Below are 16,018 nucleotides of genomic sequence, written 5' to 3'. Positions count from 1 at the left end.
TTGGTCAAGCGACAGACATTTTTTTCCCTCCAGGGGGGCAAAAGGGCATTTCCAATATATATGGTTGAGATCCGCGTTGTGGTGACATAGCTTGCACACATTTGAATATTGAGACGGATAATCAAGACTACACATAACTGGGTTCTGGAATGTATGAGTCTGGAGACGGCTGCCAAGAAGAAAAATACTAGACTTTCCGCACCCGTTACATACACTATCAGAATCAGGCGTGCGAACAGCTCATAAAATTATATTTGGCGCAGTTCAAGTATCCCAAAACGTGTCAATAGAGTAAGCTACGCGAATTTTGTGCCACATTCAGCGATGCTGAAAAAGAAAAAAATGCTGTGCAGTGCATATATACAGATGGTCTGCAAAGCGCAAAATATAAATTTTTTATCATGTATAACTCGCAGACTGTATACCAGAAACAATAGTATATGTTACAGAATTTCTGCCCCTCCCCCTAAAAGAGCCGCTTTCTATATATATATATATATATATATATATATATATATATATATATATATATATATATATATATATATATATATATATATATATATATATATATATATATATATATATATATATATATATATATATATATATATCAAATTCATTCTCAGTATACAGGAAATGTTAGGCATCTCATGGCAAGGAAATATGCTACAGATTAGAAATTACGACCTACACTGCGCTCATCATCCTCGTCCGTAGCGTTTTCCTCGTTCCATTCACTGACAAGCACAAGGCACTCCGAGCGTATGCAAGTTCTAAAGCTTCATTTGGGTAAGCACAACGAATTAATGACTCAAATAACATTTATTTACTTACATTCAACCGCATAAACGAACTGTTCGATCAGTGTTTATATTTTTTAACGGCAAGCTCATGATTCACCCAAAGATGAGGAAGAGGAGGTTTGCGACGTTCCGCGATGTGTTCATCTCTAAAAACTCAAATTTCCTTTAAATAATATAAGGTACACTTTTTACGCACTTCTTGGCCTTCGACGGATTCTGAGCTGACCCCTCTTTATGGGAGTGAGTCATTAACCTTGCGAGACCAACGACAACCAAAGACGGTTGACCACAAATCACCTACTCCTTCAGTGCAGATGCCCGCCGCGGTGGCTCAGTGGTTAGGGCGCTCGACTACTAATCCGGAGTTCCCGGGTTCGAACCCGACCGGGCCGGCTGCGTTTTTATGGAGGAAAAACGCTAAGGCGCCCGTGTGCTGTGCGATGTCAGTGCACGTTAAAGATCCCCAGGTGGTCGAAATTATTTCGGAGCCCTCCACTACGGCGCCTATTCATTTCTTCTTTCACTCCCTCCTTTATTCCTTCCCTTATGGCGCGGTTCAGGTGTCCAACGATATATGAGACAGATACTGCGCCATTTCCTTTCCCCAAAAAAACCAATTATTATAATTATTCAGCGCAGATCGGGTTTGGGGTAGGTGTCGCATTTACAAATATACCACCGCAAAACGTAAGCCCATGTTACGGCAGAAGGGAAGACATTACGACAAATCCATTGCTCTCCTCACTGTAGTCGCGTCTCTTTTTGTGTACTCACTTTCTTCCTCTCGGAGAAAAATAAATTTGACTTTGACTTTGACTTTGAGTATCGTTACAACAGATCCTGGTTGGACGAGCGTAATGGAAACGCCTGCTCGATGCTGCGGCACCTTGGAAGCCTTAACCCGGGAAGCAATGCGCAAGCTGTGCAACATACTCTGAAAAGCTGTTAAAATTGTATGTACTGAATTTCGCGAGAGAGGGGTCACAGTCGTGTTCTCACAAAAAAAATACTCAGCATATTTAATCCAGTTAATGAACAATTTCGAACGTAAGGAGGCCCGTACCAAATCGCACTCAGCTTGCCACCGTTACAAATGCTGGTAAGGAATTGTCTGGTTTGCTGCTGGGGCCTGATGTTTAATTCACAGGAAGTTATTTTAAACACCTGTTTTGATGCACAGCACGGGGAAGGCGCAAATGCAACCATTTTTCGCTTAATTCTGTACACTAGGTATGCGGATATCCATGGCTATTGAGGAAGGCTCCAAGTTTGTTCCTCTTACGTTATGTTAAGGTCTGTTTACACGATGAACCCCATATCGGAGACGCCGCAGTGCCTTTGGCGGTCGTCTGCTGATACCAAGGTCGCCAGTTCGATTCCTGCCGCGGCGGCCATATTTCGATGGAAGCGTAATACAAAAATACCCGTGTGCTGCAGTGACATGTGGCGCATGTTAAGATCCCCATTTGGGCTAAATTATTCTCCAGCTCTCCACTACGGTGTTCCTCATACCCCATGTGTCGGTTCGAGACGTTAAACTCGACAATTACTAAAAAGAAAATCTGGAGACCAGTTTTTGTGTCTCGAAACAGGCTTCGCGTGACTTTCTACTTTCAGTTCGTTAAGTTCGCGCCTGGCCCGTATCTGGCCTGGCCCCGGTTGATGATGATGATGATTTTGGCCTCTGGTTGAATGGTACGTACCCACGGTGGGGGAGTGAGTGGACAGGGTACATTGGCCCCGGTTATCTGCGCACCAGGGGTTCCAGCAGAAATTCCGATATCCTTTTTTCTGACGGCGGACCCCGGATCCTTGGCTGCCATGTTGGTGAACGTCGCACAGTGAAAGGTGATGCGCATGTCTAATCCTGTTATCAGCACCTGTGATGCTGGAGGTCGGAGCAAGCGGCTGTAAGTGGATTAGGCATACGCACGGCCTGTCGCCGTGCTACGTTCACCAACATCAGGCAATTGTCCGCGGGCAGTGTGCATGCCTAACGCACCGAAAGCAGAACTCCGCCCGGACCAAGGAACGGCAAGAGGCCCGTATTGTGAATCCACATTTACTAAAGAATTGCATGATCCATCAAAAGTATCGAACATTACACCTAGTAAAATCACTGCCCGGATGAACAATTTCTGCGCAAATTGTCTGTGTTAATCGCTTGCTGTTCACCAGGCATATATTGGCGCATAGCCACCCAATCTGAACCTGGCAACGTTTGGCAGAAGGTTAGGTGGGCGGATGAGATTAAGAAGTTTGCAGGCATAAGGTGGGCGCCGCTGGCAAAGGACAGGAATAATTGGAGAGCCATGGGAGAAGCCTTTCTCCTGCAGTGAGCGTAGTCGGGCTGATGACGACGATGATGATAATGACCCACCCAAACCCCCAACCCAACCTCTCATACCACACCCAACCACTTGCTCCCAATGGGAAGCCACTGTTTCGAGAGCTCAAACCAGGATGACCAGCGCAGACTGATCGACCAGGCAACCCCGATTGGAACAGATAATGAGGCCCTGGACTCAGGTCCCTAACCTCTTGGGGATACAGTCAGGCTGCTGCTGCTGCTGATGATGATGAAGTAAAGTTTTCCAATCGGTCGGTAACATTCAAACTTTAGAACCGACCGCACGCGCACAAATCGAAAGGCTAGAAAAGTGAAAAGATTATGCTGCAGAATGCACATTAGTTCTTTCGAGCGAAATCAACTTCGAGCACCGAGAAAAGAAAGTAGAAGAGGCCGAGTTCGCCCCTGGAGCCAGTTGAGAGAACCCCGTTGTGCCGGAAGCTTTGCGAAACGAAAAATAGTTCGCGTTGTACGGCGCATATCCTTTACACGGCATCCTGTACGTGAACTGAAGGCCTTATATATAAGCTCTGAAACGCATTTACCATGGCAGGAACAGGCTGCGGCACTACTTTATGCGCTATTGAGTTGACACGCGTGCACATAGGAACAGAGTTGAGGAAGAAGTGAGCGTTGATGCGGCGCAAGTCTACAAATACGTGGACCCTTGACCCGGGCAGGCAGTCGGCATCTTGACAGCTTAGTCTCGGAGTGGCATCGAACATGCGCGAGATAGTCCACATTCAGACAGGCCAGTGTGGCAACCAGATTGGGGCGAAGGTAAGCCACCTCTACCACCTCGCGGGTTATTTCACGGCTCAGGGGATCGCGGTTGCCTTTCGGTCCCAGTGCCGGTCCCGGCGCTTTTTACGTTGGTGATTACGTTGCGTCCTAAACGCCACGTACTAGAATCTCGTTTCAGGATACGGGCGAAAGCAGTTGCCTGTAAAGCAGTCGCGGCTTTTAGCAGACGTACTGCTTTCGTTCTAAGTTGTGGCCTTTTTGCGTTGGACAATGTTGAGCCCTAGCTAATGCTCATCCAAGGCTCTTGTTCTTGACCACTCATTTCGCTCTGACCTTTTAATTACTGCTCGCGCTTTGAGAGCGTTGAGATATTGTTGTGTTATGGCATATAGCTCAGACTTTATTCCCGGTTGTAAAAAATTCGAGACAATCGGTCTTGGCGGTGAGGTTACATGGAACAGTTTTATGGCAAATGACTGCCGCAAAGCGATCGGCGAAGATTCTTTGCCGGAATTTTTTTTCGCGCGACCTAGTTTTCGCGTATGATGCAATCCAAAAGCCTCAAGCGATCTTAGGCCCTTCCGGTTTTCCGCCATCAGCAAGACACATGGCGGGTGAGAATCGATGGCAGTTGACGAGTTGACTACAAAAACCAGTTGACAAGTGGAACTGTAGCAGTTATATGTTGCTTTCGCTGTGAATTACAGCCTCTAAATATGATTTGACTGCCGCCACTGCGCGATGTGACGCCACTCTAATTACTGAAATCTTTTCCCGTCTGCAGTTTTGGGAGGTGATTTCCGATGAGCATGGCATCGATCCGAGCGGGGCGTACCATGGTGATTCGGACCTCCAGTTGGAGCGCATCAATGTCTACTACAATGAGGCCTCCGGTACGCGTCTGGCTGTATTTCGGTTGATAATTTCACTTTGAAGCTTCCCCGTCGAGTTTATCTTGCCTTGCGGCTGTTTCGCACTGCTAAGCATTAGGGAAATTTTCCGGGCCGTTTGGCACATGACTTCAACAGAAACAGCAAGCGAAAGACAAAACCGAACGCTGTGTGTATGGTTGTCCCTTATTCTCGCTCCTGCCTTAATAGCGCTGTTTGTGCTGTTAAGCTGATATCTGGCCTGTCAATGGAGCTTCTTCAACGGCAGGCCTTTGCTCTTCAAGCTTTAAATTCTACAACCGATCGCGCAAATCTAGTCAGGTCAAAGTGCAACGCCTAGTGACCTCTTCTGCTTGCGGCATGTTATGCTAGGCCATTGCAGCTTTTGACGTTGCATTGCCACAAGTCCCGCAGGGATTAGATTGAAGGTTCTTGACCAAAGCCTTTTTTCTCATAGGCAATGAATGTTCACAACGCGAATGAGTTTGGAATAATAATAATAATAATAATCATAATTGGTTTTGGGGGAAGGAAATGGCGCAGTGTCGGTCTCATATATCGGCGGACACTTGAACCGCGCCGCAAGGGAACGGATAAAGGTGGGAGTGAAAGAAGAAAGGAAGAGAGAGGTGCCGTAGTGGAGGGCTCCGGAAAAATTTCGGCCACCTGGGGATCTTTAACGGGCACTGACATCGCACAGCACATGGGCGCCTTAGCGTTTTTCCTAAATAAAAACGCAGCCGCCGCGGTGGGGTTCGAACGCTGGTTCTGAATTCCCTCGTCAGGTTTGACGAGGACATAGTACGTCTCCCCTCTACTACGTTTCCTCTTGCTGCAGTGAGTTTGTAAGGAGTTTTTAACTCTATGTATGCTAATACCGCCGCTGTGCTTCATTTGGAAGGGACTCGATCATGACATCCATGATTCGGCGGACGCATTTCTATGGAGGCGAGACCATAAAGAGCCGTGTGTTCTGCGATCTTATTGCGCGTAAAGTAACCCGAGGTGGTGCAAATTTATCCAGAGGCCGGCACTACTGCGTTGATGACAGCCCATGTACAGAATTCGGAATGTTAATCCCATATAGGACACCGTTTGTTTAGTAATACGGAACAGAATCGAAACAGGAGTCGCAACAGGACGTTAATGTAGTGACATCATTTTGATCCATCTCAATTTATCTATCAACATTTCACCTTCTGTTTTTCTGCTGAAAGATATTTAAATATTTTATTATTAAATATAACTGGATCATCTGTTTAAAGGCCGGGAGGTGGCGGAAGGGCCTAGTAGTGCCGCTTTTATTTGCTATGACACCTACAGTTGGTGCGCTCCATTTCCTTTCTTTAACTATCTTTGTTGTGACGCAGGTACTTGTAATAACTACACGGTATCTTTGTTGCCGCTAAGTGATATTTATTTTTTGTTTCAGAAGGTAAATACGTGCCTCGGGCCATCCTGGTTGACTTGGAGCCGGGAACCATGGACGCCGTCCGATCGGGACAGTTTGGACAACTCTTCCGGCCGGATAACTTTGTGTTCGGTAAGGGGCTTCTCGGCTTAAAATCTACTACATAAACGCACCCACAAGAGCGCACAGTGCAGACTAATCTTTAAAGCGCACAACTGGCTAAATTTGTACCCACATCTCTGTACGCACAGCGAATCCTCGCTCAGTATAATCCAGTCCGAGTGGCAGTCAGTTTAATACAGCCACGCAATCAAGTACTTCGAGTTTGAAATATGAGCATTCTCATCAGTTCCTTGCGAAACCTAGGCCGCCAAGATTGAGACGCAAGCTTGGTGGTTCATCAAGAATGTAGTGCGCCGTGAAAAGAGCATATTACGAGAGAGGCAACACATGGGCCATTTCGAAATTAAATTGAATCGGAATTAGCTCCGTTAATCGAGGAAATACAAGGCAAAAGCTGTCGGCGTTCAATGTGTTCATTGACGTGGACACCGTTCTAGACGCTTAAGGAAGTGCGTAAACTGGCTCCCCGGGTCAGTGGACGCTTCACTCGCCCTTCGAGTTACGTGACGATGGTGAAGACATGTGGGCTGCATACATTAATAATAATTGGTTTTTGGGTAAAGGAAATAGCGCAGTATCTGTCTCATATATCGTTGAACACCGAACCGCGCTGTAAGGGAAGGGATAAGGGTGGGAGTGAAGAAGAAAGGAAGAAAGAGATGCCGTAGTGGAGGGCTCCGGAATATTTTCGACCACCTGGGGATCTTTAGCGTGCACTGACATCGCACAGCCCATTGGCGCCTTAGCGTTTTGCCTCAGTAAAAACTCAGCCGCCACGGTCGGGTTCGAACCCGCGAACTCCGGAGCAGTAGCTGAGCGCCCTAACCACTGAGTCACCGCGGCGGGTCTCTGAATACATTAGCACTGATAACTTCGTGGTGGACACGCGGCACTGCAGTAATAGGCCGCAGCGTTCATTGGGTGATCAACCTCTCGCGATCATCAACTGCAACCTGCCACAGAGGCAGGGTGGACGCGCTGCATATCCAAAGTGCGGAAGGCAATCAAATGGGGTTTTAAAGTGAAGGCTTTACTGGCCGCAAACTTGCTATTTCGCCGTGGCGATGCTCCGAGGAAGCACATAACGTCACAACGCGCGGTTCACCGCGCATATTTCTCTCTTTCTCGCTCCCTAGTCACTACTGAGCATGCGCCACTAGTAGCACCGAGCCACAGGTGTTCCGCCGCTGCGCAGCGCCATGCCTTTCCTCAAAATCCAACTTTCAATTTTCAGTTTTCTCTTTTTTCTTTCCCTCCCTCCTTTATCGCTTCCTTTACGGCGCGGTTCGGGTGTCCACCGAGATATGTGAGACTGTTACTGTGTCATTTCCTTTCCTCAAAAACCAAAAAAATCTAGTCAGCCGACGGCGTTCATAGTTCATTGGCGTTGACAACTTTGAAAAGGCCGTTCATTTTCACGAAAGAAAAGGCGTAATAATAAATGTAATAATTAGTTTTGGGGGAAAGGAAATTGCGCAGTATCTGTCCCGTATATCGTTGGACACCTGAACCGAGTTGTAAGGGAAGGGATAAACGAGGGAGTGAAAGAAGAAAGAGGTGCCGTAGTGGTTGGCTCCGGAATAATTTCGACCACTTGGGGATCTTTAACGTGCACTGACATCGCACAAGACGCGGGCACCTTAGCGTTTTTCCACCATAAAAACGCAGCCGCCGCGGTCAAGTTCGAACCCGGGAACTCCGGATCAGTAGCCGAGCGCCCTAACCACTGAGCCACCGCGGCGCACAACCGGCTCCATGGGTCAGTGGAGACCTAAATCTCGCTTTCATGCATGTGGCGCTGGTGTCGAACTGCAAAAGAATGCTTTGAATGCGTTCCCCACATTGGATAGGCAGCGCGCCCTCCCTGCCACCCTGGGAGGTGGCACGCAGTTAATGGTTGATCGCGAGATATTGATCAGCAAACGAACGCAGCGGCTTAGCTATTGCTGCAGTGCCGCATGTCAGCCACAACGCTGTCAGCGCTATTGCATTCAGGCCACATCTCTCTCCCACCACTGCCACATGCATAATAATAATTGAATGAGGCGTCCGCATATCCATATCCAGGCAGCCAGTTATGCGCCCTTCCTTTGTTCAACTCCATCGTCGTCTAGAACTTTGTCAACGCCAAGAACACAGTGAACGCCGACACCTTTCGCTTTGTATACCCTAGATTAACTGAGCTAATCCACATTAATTTTTTGCAGTTGCATGCCAACGCCACTTTACATGAAAGCGAAAGTGAGGTGTCCACTGACCCAGGGAGCCATTTGTGCGCCTTTCCTTTCGTAAAAATGAACGGCCTCTAGGTTTTCAACACCAATGCACCAAATGAGCGCCGGCGGCTCACTTGTTTTGCTCGGTTTTGAGGAAAGGAAATGGAGAAGCAACTGTCCATATCTCTCGGTGGACGCTAGATCGAATGGATAAAGGCGGGATGGAAACAAGAAAAAAGAAAACTTGAAAATGAATTTTTAAGAAAGGTGTGGCGCGACGCAGCGGCGGAACACCTATGGCTCGGTGCAACTAGTGGTTCATGCGCAGTAGTGACTAGACACGCTTACCCGAAATGGGCCGCTGGCTATAGTCTAGCGTAGCTCTCGCTACAAAAGATTCCATCCGCCTTTGACACAACACCACATCACTCAGCAAAACGCATAGGTGGCGCATTACACAAGGAAGGGAGGCGGCCGTCTGCGGGGACAATCCGGCATAAAACAAAAATATTAAAGACAGATATAACACAGGATATGAGCACAGCAGGCGGCTCTCCCTCCCCTGTGTTCATGTCATTTGTCACTCGTTTTACGTAGTGACTCGCTGGAGAGATTGTGTTCTGTAGCCGAGTACAATGCGAGCCACGACTTGTTGAATTGTTTGCAGACGTGAACATATATTTTCAAATTCTTTCATCCGTCGCATTATCGGAAACTTCCGCAAGCTGTTAACTTCAACTGTGTTGAGCGTTGCTTATCTCTCTACTCGCTAGCTCCACCAAGCAGCATAAGTATAGTTTTTTCCGCCCAGTGCATGGCTTTCTTTCTACATGAATAATTCCAATAAGTTCGTTGTGTCGCCTCCCAGCCTCCACGTGGCCAATGAAACGCTGAGCAGTATAATTCAATATATGCAAATATTCATTGTTTGTTCTTCTTGTGATATTTAGCGTGCTTATAGAGAACTGTACTATTGTTGTTTTTGATAGTGCCACGTTTATTTGGTGTACTAGCTTTAACAAAATATTTTCAAATAATGTATTGTAATTGCAGTTGGTAATTTTCACCTGTATTCTAGTGCATTCTTATGGTGTTGTATTGCCTTAAGTATTGTGTATATTTGTTGCATATTTTCAGAGTAACGTGTGTAACGATTACTGCAGTCTGATGCTTGAATTTTAATAAAGAATGTTTTGGATACAACCATGTGTCTCCTCACGGGATTAAACTTAGTGATGCAAACGAAGCCTAGCTTCAGAAGGATCGACATCTGAGCTGCGTTGTCTTTTCTACGTTCTTGTTCGTTTTGAGTGCACTAAACTTTTCCTTAAAGCCTAGCCTTTGCTGAAACGAGAATGCAGATATTAATCACAAAGTGAACATATATGTTGGTGTTTACAACCGCACGCGTTTCATCAAGTTTTGTTGTTTTCCTCATAATAATAACAACAATAATAATCCCGTTGATCGCACTTCGTTCTTTTTAATTTGGTGGAATTAAAATGAAATGGCATATTTTCCAGTAGCGCAGCAGGCTACAGGGTGTTGTCGGTATAGGGAAAGGGGGCCTGCATGCGCATTAGCCCAGGGCCCCATTTTTCTTATTCCGGCCCTGGAATCGCACATAGCGCTCCACAACCCACCCAATGGACCACCGGTGTCCAAAGAATGAACGAAGGGCGTCTGCTACCAAACGTTAGGACTTCCGATGGAGGCCTATAGTTTTATCCCGAATACGAACTACAGACATCCCTGGGACCATCCCATGCAAAATAAAGGCGGCCGAATGAACGTCCTACGTACGTCCACGCCGGACATTCAGACGTCCTTCGGATCCCAAAATTAGGATATAAGTTCCCGGATACGTCTATAGAACGTCCCTTCCCGCATTTGACGCGCGCATGACATCTACTAGTACGTCACCACAGTTCGGATGCTCATACCACCATCGATGAACCCAATTCCTACCGTCATCAGCCAGACGGCCGGAAACGAACATTTCTTGGACCATTTTATGGCAGCTGCTAAAACAAATACGGTTGAAAGCTGTAATTCCTTGGCATTAGCTGAACACCCAAGGAAGAATTAACATGCATACAACTTTCTCAAAAACTCTGAGACGACTGCAGTCTGCTGCATTGAAGAAATGCGAAAGCATTAGCGGTGGTGGCTGCTGGTGCGTTTAGGTGCTTCGTTTGTACCACTAAGTACTTTCTTTGTACGACTAGGTGGTTCCTTTGTACGACAAGGTGATTCTTTTTTACAACTATTCGCTTCTGTTTCTTCTCCTCTTTCTTCTACTTCTGCTTCTATGCCTTTGAGTTGAATATGAAGTCATTTTTATAAGTTCCGTTAGAAGGGTCCCCAAAACTCACGCGTAAGCTTGAAGGTTCAACACGACTTTAATGTGCAGCGAAACGGGCGTAAGTACGAGAGTGGCAATATATGTGCTTTTTCCAAATTAAGATTCTATCCGCAGTTGCTACACCGCAGAACACAACGCCCCACATCACTCCAGCAAAACAGGTATGTGACATATTAATGACTGGATGTAGTCCTCAGCGGGAGAAATCTGGCAGAGTGCAAAAAAAATTAGGACAGCGATAAAAGATGGGTACTGCAGAGAGCCTCCTTCTGTCCTCGTCTTGTCTGCCACATAGCTCTTTTACCAGAGTGACTTAGTGCCGAGATTGAGTTCTGAAGGCCGAGTGAAACATAGCCATCACTTGTTATAGTCTTTACATGCCTGAAAACTAATTAAATTAATTCACACGTAACAGCATCCTAATATTATCCAAACTTAACTTTACCTATGAAATGCGGTGTTTATCCCCCTATTGGCTATGGCCATCAGGCCACTTAAGTCAATTTTTGTTGCCTTTCTGGCTGCTGTGTGAAGTGTGTTTGGATAGTGGCTTTCCTTTATTGCATATTCCAGTACTGATTTTCTTCAGAATACAGTTTGTGCAAGTATACGCCTTTCACAACCTGCCCCTTCAGGTCAGAGTGGTGCTGCCAACAACTGGGCCAAGGGCCACTACACCGAGGGTGCTGAACTGGTGGACTCGGTGCTCGACGTTGTGCGCAAGGAGGCGGAATCCTGCGACTGCATGCAGGGATTCCAGCTGACCCACTCCCTGGGCGGTGGTACTGGATCTGGCATGGGCACACTGCTCATCTCGAAGATCCGTGAAGAGTACCCCGATCGCATCATGAACACCTACAGTGTAGTGCCCTCTCCAAAGGTGTGTGACATTATCTGCAGGACCCAATTTCAGCATCTTTGAAACAAAGCAAACATGACATTTCGGCCTTGCTTTATAAGGCGCCTTCCTTGAATTTTGATTAGTCGGTATGCACAAAGTTCTCATTCTCTTGCTGCGGCTACCTCTAGGTTTCGGACACTGTCGTCGAGCCCTACAATGCTACTTTGTCAATGCATCAGCTTGTGGAGAACACCGACGAGACCTACTGCATCGACAACGAAGCACTCTACGACATTTGCTTCCGGACGCTGAAGCTCACGACTCCCACCTACGGAGACCTTAACCACTTGGTTTCTGCAACGATGTCGGGTGTGACCACATGCCTGAGGTAAGTATTTCTCAGCTTCGTTCAAGGGGTCACTTAAGCGCCTCATGCATGTTCATAAAGAGCCCAAAGAGGTCGACACCATCCGCCGAATTGCTAGTTCCGACGGCAGTGATCGGTTCAATATGGAACAAGCACTGCAAAGACTGCGGTCGCCAAGGTCTTTTACAAAATATTTAGAGTAATACATTACAGCTAATCTCCATGTATGAAGTGCATGTGGTGGCAATATTTTCAGAAAATACAATGACGAGCAAGAAAGCAAATAAAAGCACCCTCACCGTCCGCATAAAAACTAACAAACACCGCACCTGCTATAGCCAGCCAAGCAGCTGCTCAAGGAAGCTTTGAAAAGCACTTCAAGGAAAGTGAATTCGGCAGCGGCAGCAATAACGAGAAGGCGGCTGTCGTCGGGAATAATGGAGCGGCGCCAAATCTACGGCATGCGATTGCACACATTGGGAATAAAATGGCCGTGTTTAACCACTGTACCTCAAAAAACCCATGAGGCGAAAAGGTAAATTAAGGCCTCGCGCTGTAAATGATGAAAAACTACTCTGTTCAAAAGCAAACATCTCAAATCTCTTGGAAATAATTTAGGTGTGTGTCAGTGGAGAATACTTTTTGAACTTTTTCTCCTTTATAAAGCGCACATTTATCTCGTTCAGCTCCTTAATCCTAGCGTACAGGACCTCCATATAAAGCATCACGTACATTGAAATCAGTTATCCCCGTTTTCTCTTTGGGAAAAGGGAATACAAATTCCCACGCTTTGGTATGGAAGTTTTTCTTCGATAAATAGTGGCACTTTCTGAGGACGTTGGGAGCAGAGTACAACATTAGCCTGCTGAGCAGTCAGTATGGAATAAATGCTGGTTGCCATTGTTGGGAGATGGTGGTTTAGGGCCTGGAGAACGATCACATAATTCTAAAGTGCCACGACAACCGGCAGACCGGTGAAGTTAATACCCATCGATGTTCTCCTAATGTAGTAATTTGTATAACCTTTGAAGCTGGATACGAAGCAGTGACCACGTGAAGAATCCATTTTTATTTTTTGTGATTTTGCCAATGAATCGAAACCAGCAACCGAAGAAATCATGTTATCTTACTGGAGCTGGTTTGTTTCTCCGCCGTTGTAATTTGGCTGAGGCAAATAACAGGCATGCAGTTTTAATGTTCTCTAGAACAGACTGGCAAAGTGTAAACTATGTCACTTCTGAAATTTTCATGAGTTCGTTCTTTCATTGGGCTTCGTTGTCTGCACTGGCGTGAAGAGAACTGAATTTCAAATTTGATGACCCGATATTCAAAAGCTTTGAATGAACACCGCGCAACAATCGCGATATTCTACAAGATGCCTCCACTGACCGTTGTAGCTGCTCCACAATCTTACCACAATCTTGTTCTGACTGTTCCCAAACAAGAGCGGCCAACATACCTCTAAATTCTCTCTCCCCTTGTGAATTAAGCGGGCTTCTAATCAAGCACCGTCCCATTCCTCACAGATTTCCTGGGCAGCTGAATGCTGATCTTCGCAAGCTGGCCGTTAACATGGTGCCCTTCCCTCGCTTCCACTTCTTCCTGACTGGATTCGCTCCACTCACGTCCCGCGGCTGCCAGGAGTACCGGGCTCTGACTGTGCCGGAGCTGACGCAACAGATGTTTGATGCCAAAAACATGATGGCTGCTTGCGACCCCCGCCACGGTCGTTACCTGACAGTTGCTGCAGTCTTCAGAGGCCAAATGAGCATGCGGGAAGTCGATGACCAGATGCTCAACATCCAGAACAAGCAGTCGAGTCACTTCGTTGAATGGATCCCGAACAGCGTAAAGACAGCTGTCTGTGACATACCGCCTCGAGGTCTGAAGATGTCTGCTACTTTCATTGGGAACAGCACAGCCATTCAAGAGATTTTCAGGCGGATCTCCGAGCAGTTTACAGGTGACCATCGTGTTTGATTTGAAAGTGCTTCTTAAAAGCACATGCTTTCATTGTAGGTACCCATTGCTGTCGAGTTTCTGGGACAGCGCATTTTCGGGGACAGTTCTAGGAGTGTGACCCGGCCTGCTTGATATGATTTTTTTTTGCAGCTATGTTCCGCCGCAAGGCCTTTCTGCATTGGTATACTGGAGAGGGCATGGACGAGTATGAGTTCATCGAGGCAGAGTCCAACTTGAACAACCTGGTGTCAGAATACCAACAGTACCAGGAGTCCACACCTGAGGACGAGGGGGAATTCGAGGAGACCCAGGCAGAGGCCTAGTTTTTTGTGTGCAGCGCTTTTTTCTTTCGCTTTACAATAAAGTGTTTGTTTGTCATGGATCCTTCTTTTTGAGCCAGGTGCTTGTGCACTTTAGTATGTCGTAGCCCCGGACTGCGTCACAAGGATGGTCTTGCAAAGCAGCTGAACCTTACTGTATTGCAATGTGCGCACATCTGTAAATAGCCGTGTGACTGGCGTTTTCGACATTTTGACGAAACTCTAAAATCTGTTAAAAGCTTCTCATCGAACCACTTTTAGAGCGAACGCAAGGTGATCTTAAGGAAAACAAGTTTTGATGAGCTATTATTGGTCTCGGATACTTCCTGTCAGATGATGTGGCAAATTCTCTGTGCTGTCGAAACTGATATGAGACGAGCCGGTTTTTAGAACATCGCTTCGGAGAATACATTTTGCTTATTATTCTCAGTGTTATTTGACTGAGTTTTTTTGGCGTATTATCTAGCCATCATCTTTTGTTTCATATTTTTACGATTTTTAACAAAAAACATCAGTGACGGGATCTTCGTCAATACTAGGACGATCGTATCACTTTCCTTGAGAGGCTCTTCTACTTGAGGGAAGGAAAACACGATGAGAAGACGCCGACAGGACATCAAGTAGCATTTGAGGCTGCTTGACCAATTCATTGTTCAGCGATAGTCGAGCTCCTCGGGGCTGCTGAACCTGTAGCGATCGAACCACAAGGCCCATATCTCGTTCTTCTGTGAGCGGCATAGCCCTAACCCGGGACGCAGCGCAGAAAGGTTCGTCGCCAAAGGCTTTGGCGATTCGCCACTGTGAGGAGCCCTCAATCCTTAATACTCAACGAACATTACCCGTGTTGAATTCGGCGCTATTGATTCAGAATCCCTTAGCGTGGTGTCCACAGAAACAGAGGGTAGGTGCTTTGGAAGCCACGCGAGCTTTCGTGATCTGAAAGCCCTATGGTTGGAAGCGGGAGCGATATTTCCGGCGAGGGCCTGGCGTAAACAGCTCTTAGTCTCTATAGCAGTTTAGCGTCAGCATCACCAGCTCTTAACGCGATAGCGGTAAAGGCCCCGTTCACCCGAAAATTCAGTGCCGATGTTCGTGTTTTCGGTGTTGTGAGTGAAAAATCGCAAGATCTTGATTGCCCAGGTATTGAATGCCCAGGTATTTTTGGATGCAAAGTAGAGAACGACCGTTTGCATATATGGTAATTAACCGATTGCGCTACCGCGTTATACCCTTAGGGCGGAGCTTAAGTGATCCTTCCAAGTTTTGCATGGCAGGTATGAAAGCGCTTCCTGATGTCCCTGAGGGGCGCAAGTATGTCTCCGTAGTACGTTTGCATTACAGGATAGGTTCCCACTTCGTCGACTACCGCTTGGTTTTATGACCGCGAGCTGTGGCGTTCGTGATTTGATTCCCGGTGTGTAGAGCCCATGTCATGGTAAGTGGTTCTCAGCTGGTAACCCCATGGCGGAATATTTGGGAAGCCTTCTCGATGGGGCTACCGCTGGTGTAATTACGACTGATTGTCTGCGACTCGACGTTACTGTGAAGGATCTGTACCATCTGTTGTCGTCGGCGACTGCGAGGATTTTCGTGGTCAAATAGCATCCAGGTCGCGGCAGTGTA

The 16,018-nt window shown here is 46.8% G+C and overlaps 1 protein-coding gene across 1 annotated transcript; it reads left to right on the top strand.

Moving 5' to 3' along the window:
- Nucleotides 1-3,815: 3,815 nt before the first annotated feature.
- LOC144132357 (tubulin beta-4 chain-like) lies at nucleotides 3,816-14,455 on the top strand. The gene is made up of 7 exons (XM_077664701.1): nucleotides 3,816-3,936; nucleotides 4,685-4,793; nucleotides 6,223-6,333; nucleotides 11,541-11,785; nucleotides 11,935-12,134; nucleotides 13,640-14,076; nucleotides 14,226-14,455. The coding sequence occupies exons 1-7, from the start codon at nucleotides 3,880-3,882 to the stop codon at nucleotides 14,396-14,398; spliced, it is 1,332 nt and encodes a 443-aa protein (XP_077520827.1). The 5' UTR covers nucleotides 3,816-3,879; the 3' UTR covers nucleotides 14,399-14,455.
- The last annotated feature ends 1,563 nt before the right edge of the window (nucleotides 14,456-16,018 follow it).

The sequence above is a fragment of the Amblyomma americanum genome, chromosome 1 (genome assembly GCF_052857255.1).
Source record: "Amblyomma americanum isolate KBUSLIRL-KWMA chromosome 1, ASM5285725v1, whole genome shotgun sequence".
In the NCBI taxonomy this organism is placed as follows: Eukaryota; Metazoa; Arthropoda; class Arachnida; order Ixodida; family Ixodidae; genus Amblyomma; species Amblyomma americanum.
Note: the sequence above shows the minus strand (reverse complement) of the source record. Positions and strands in the feature narration are given on the sequence as shown.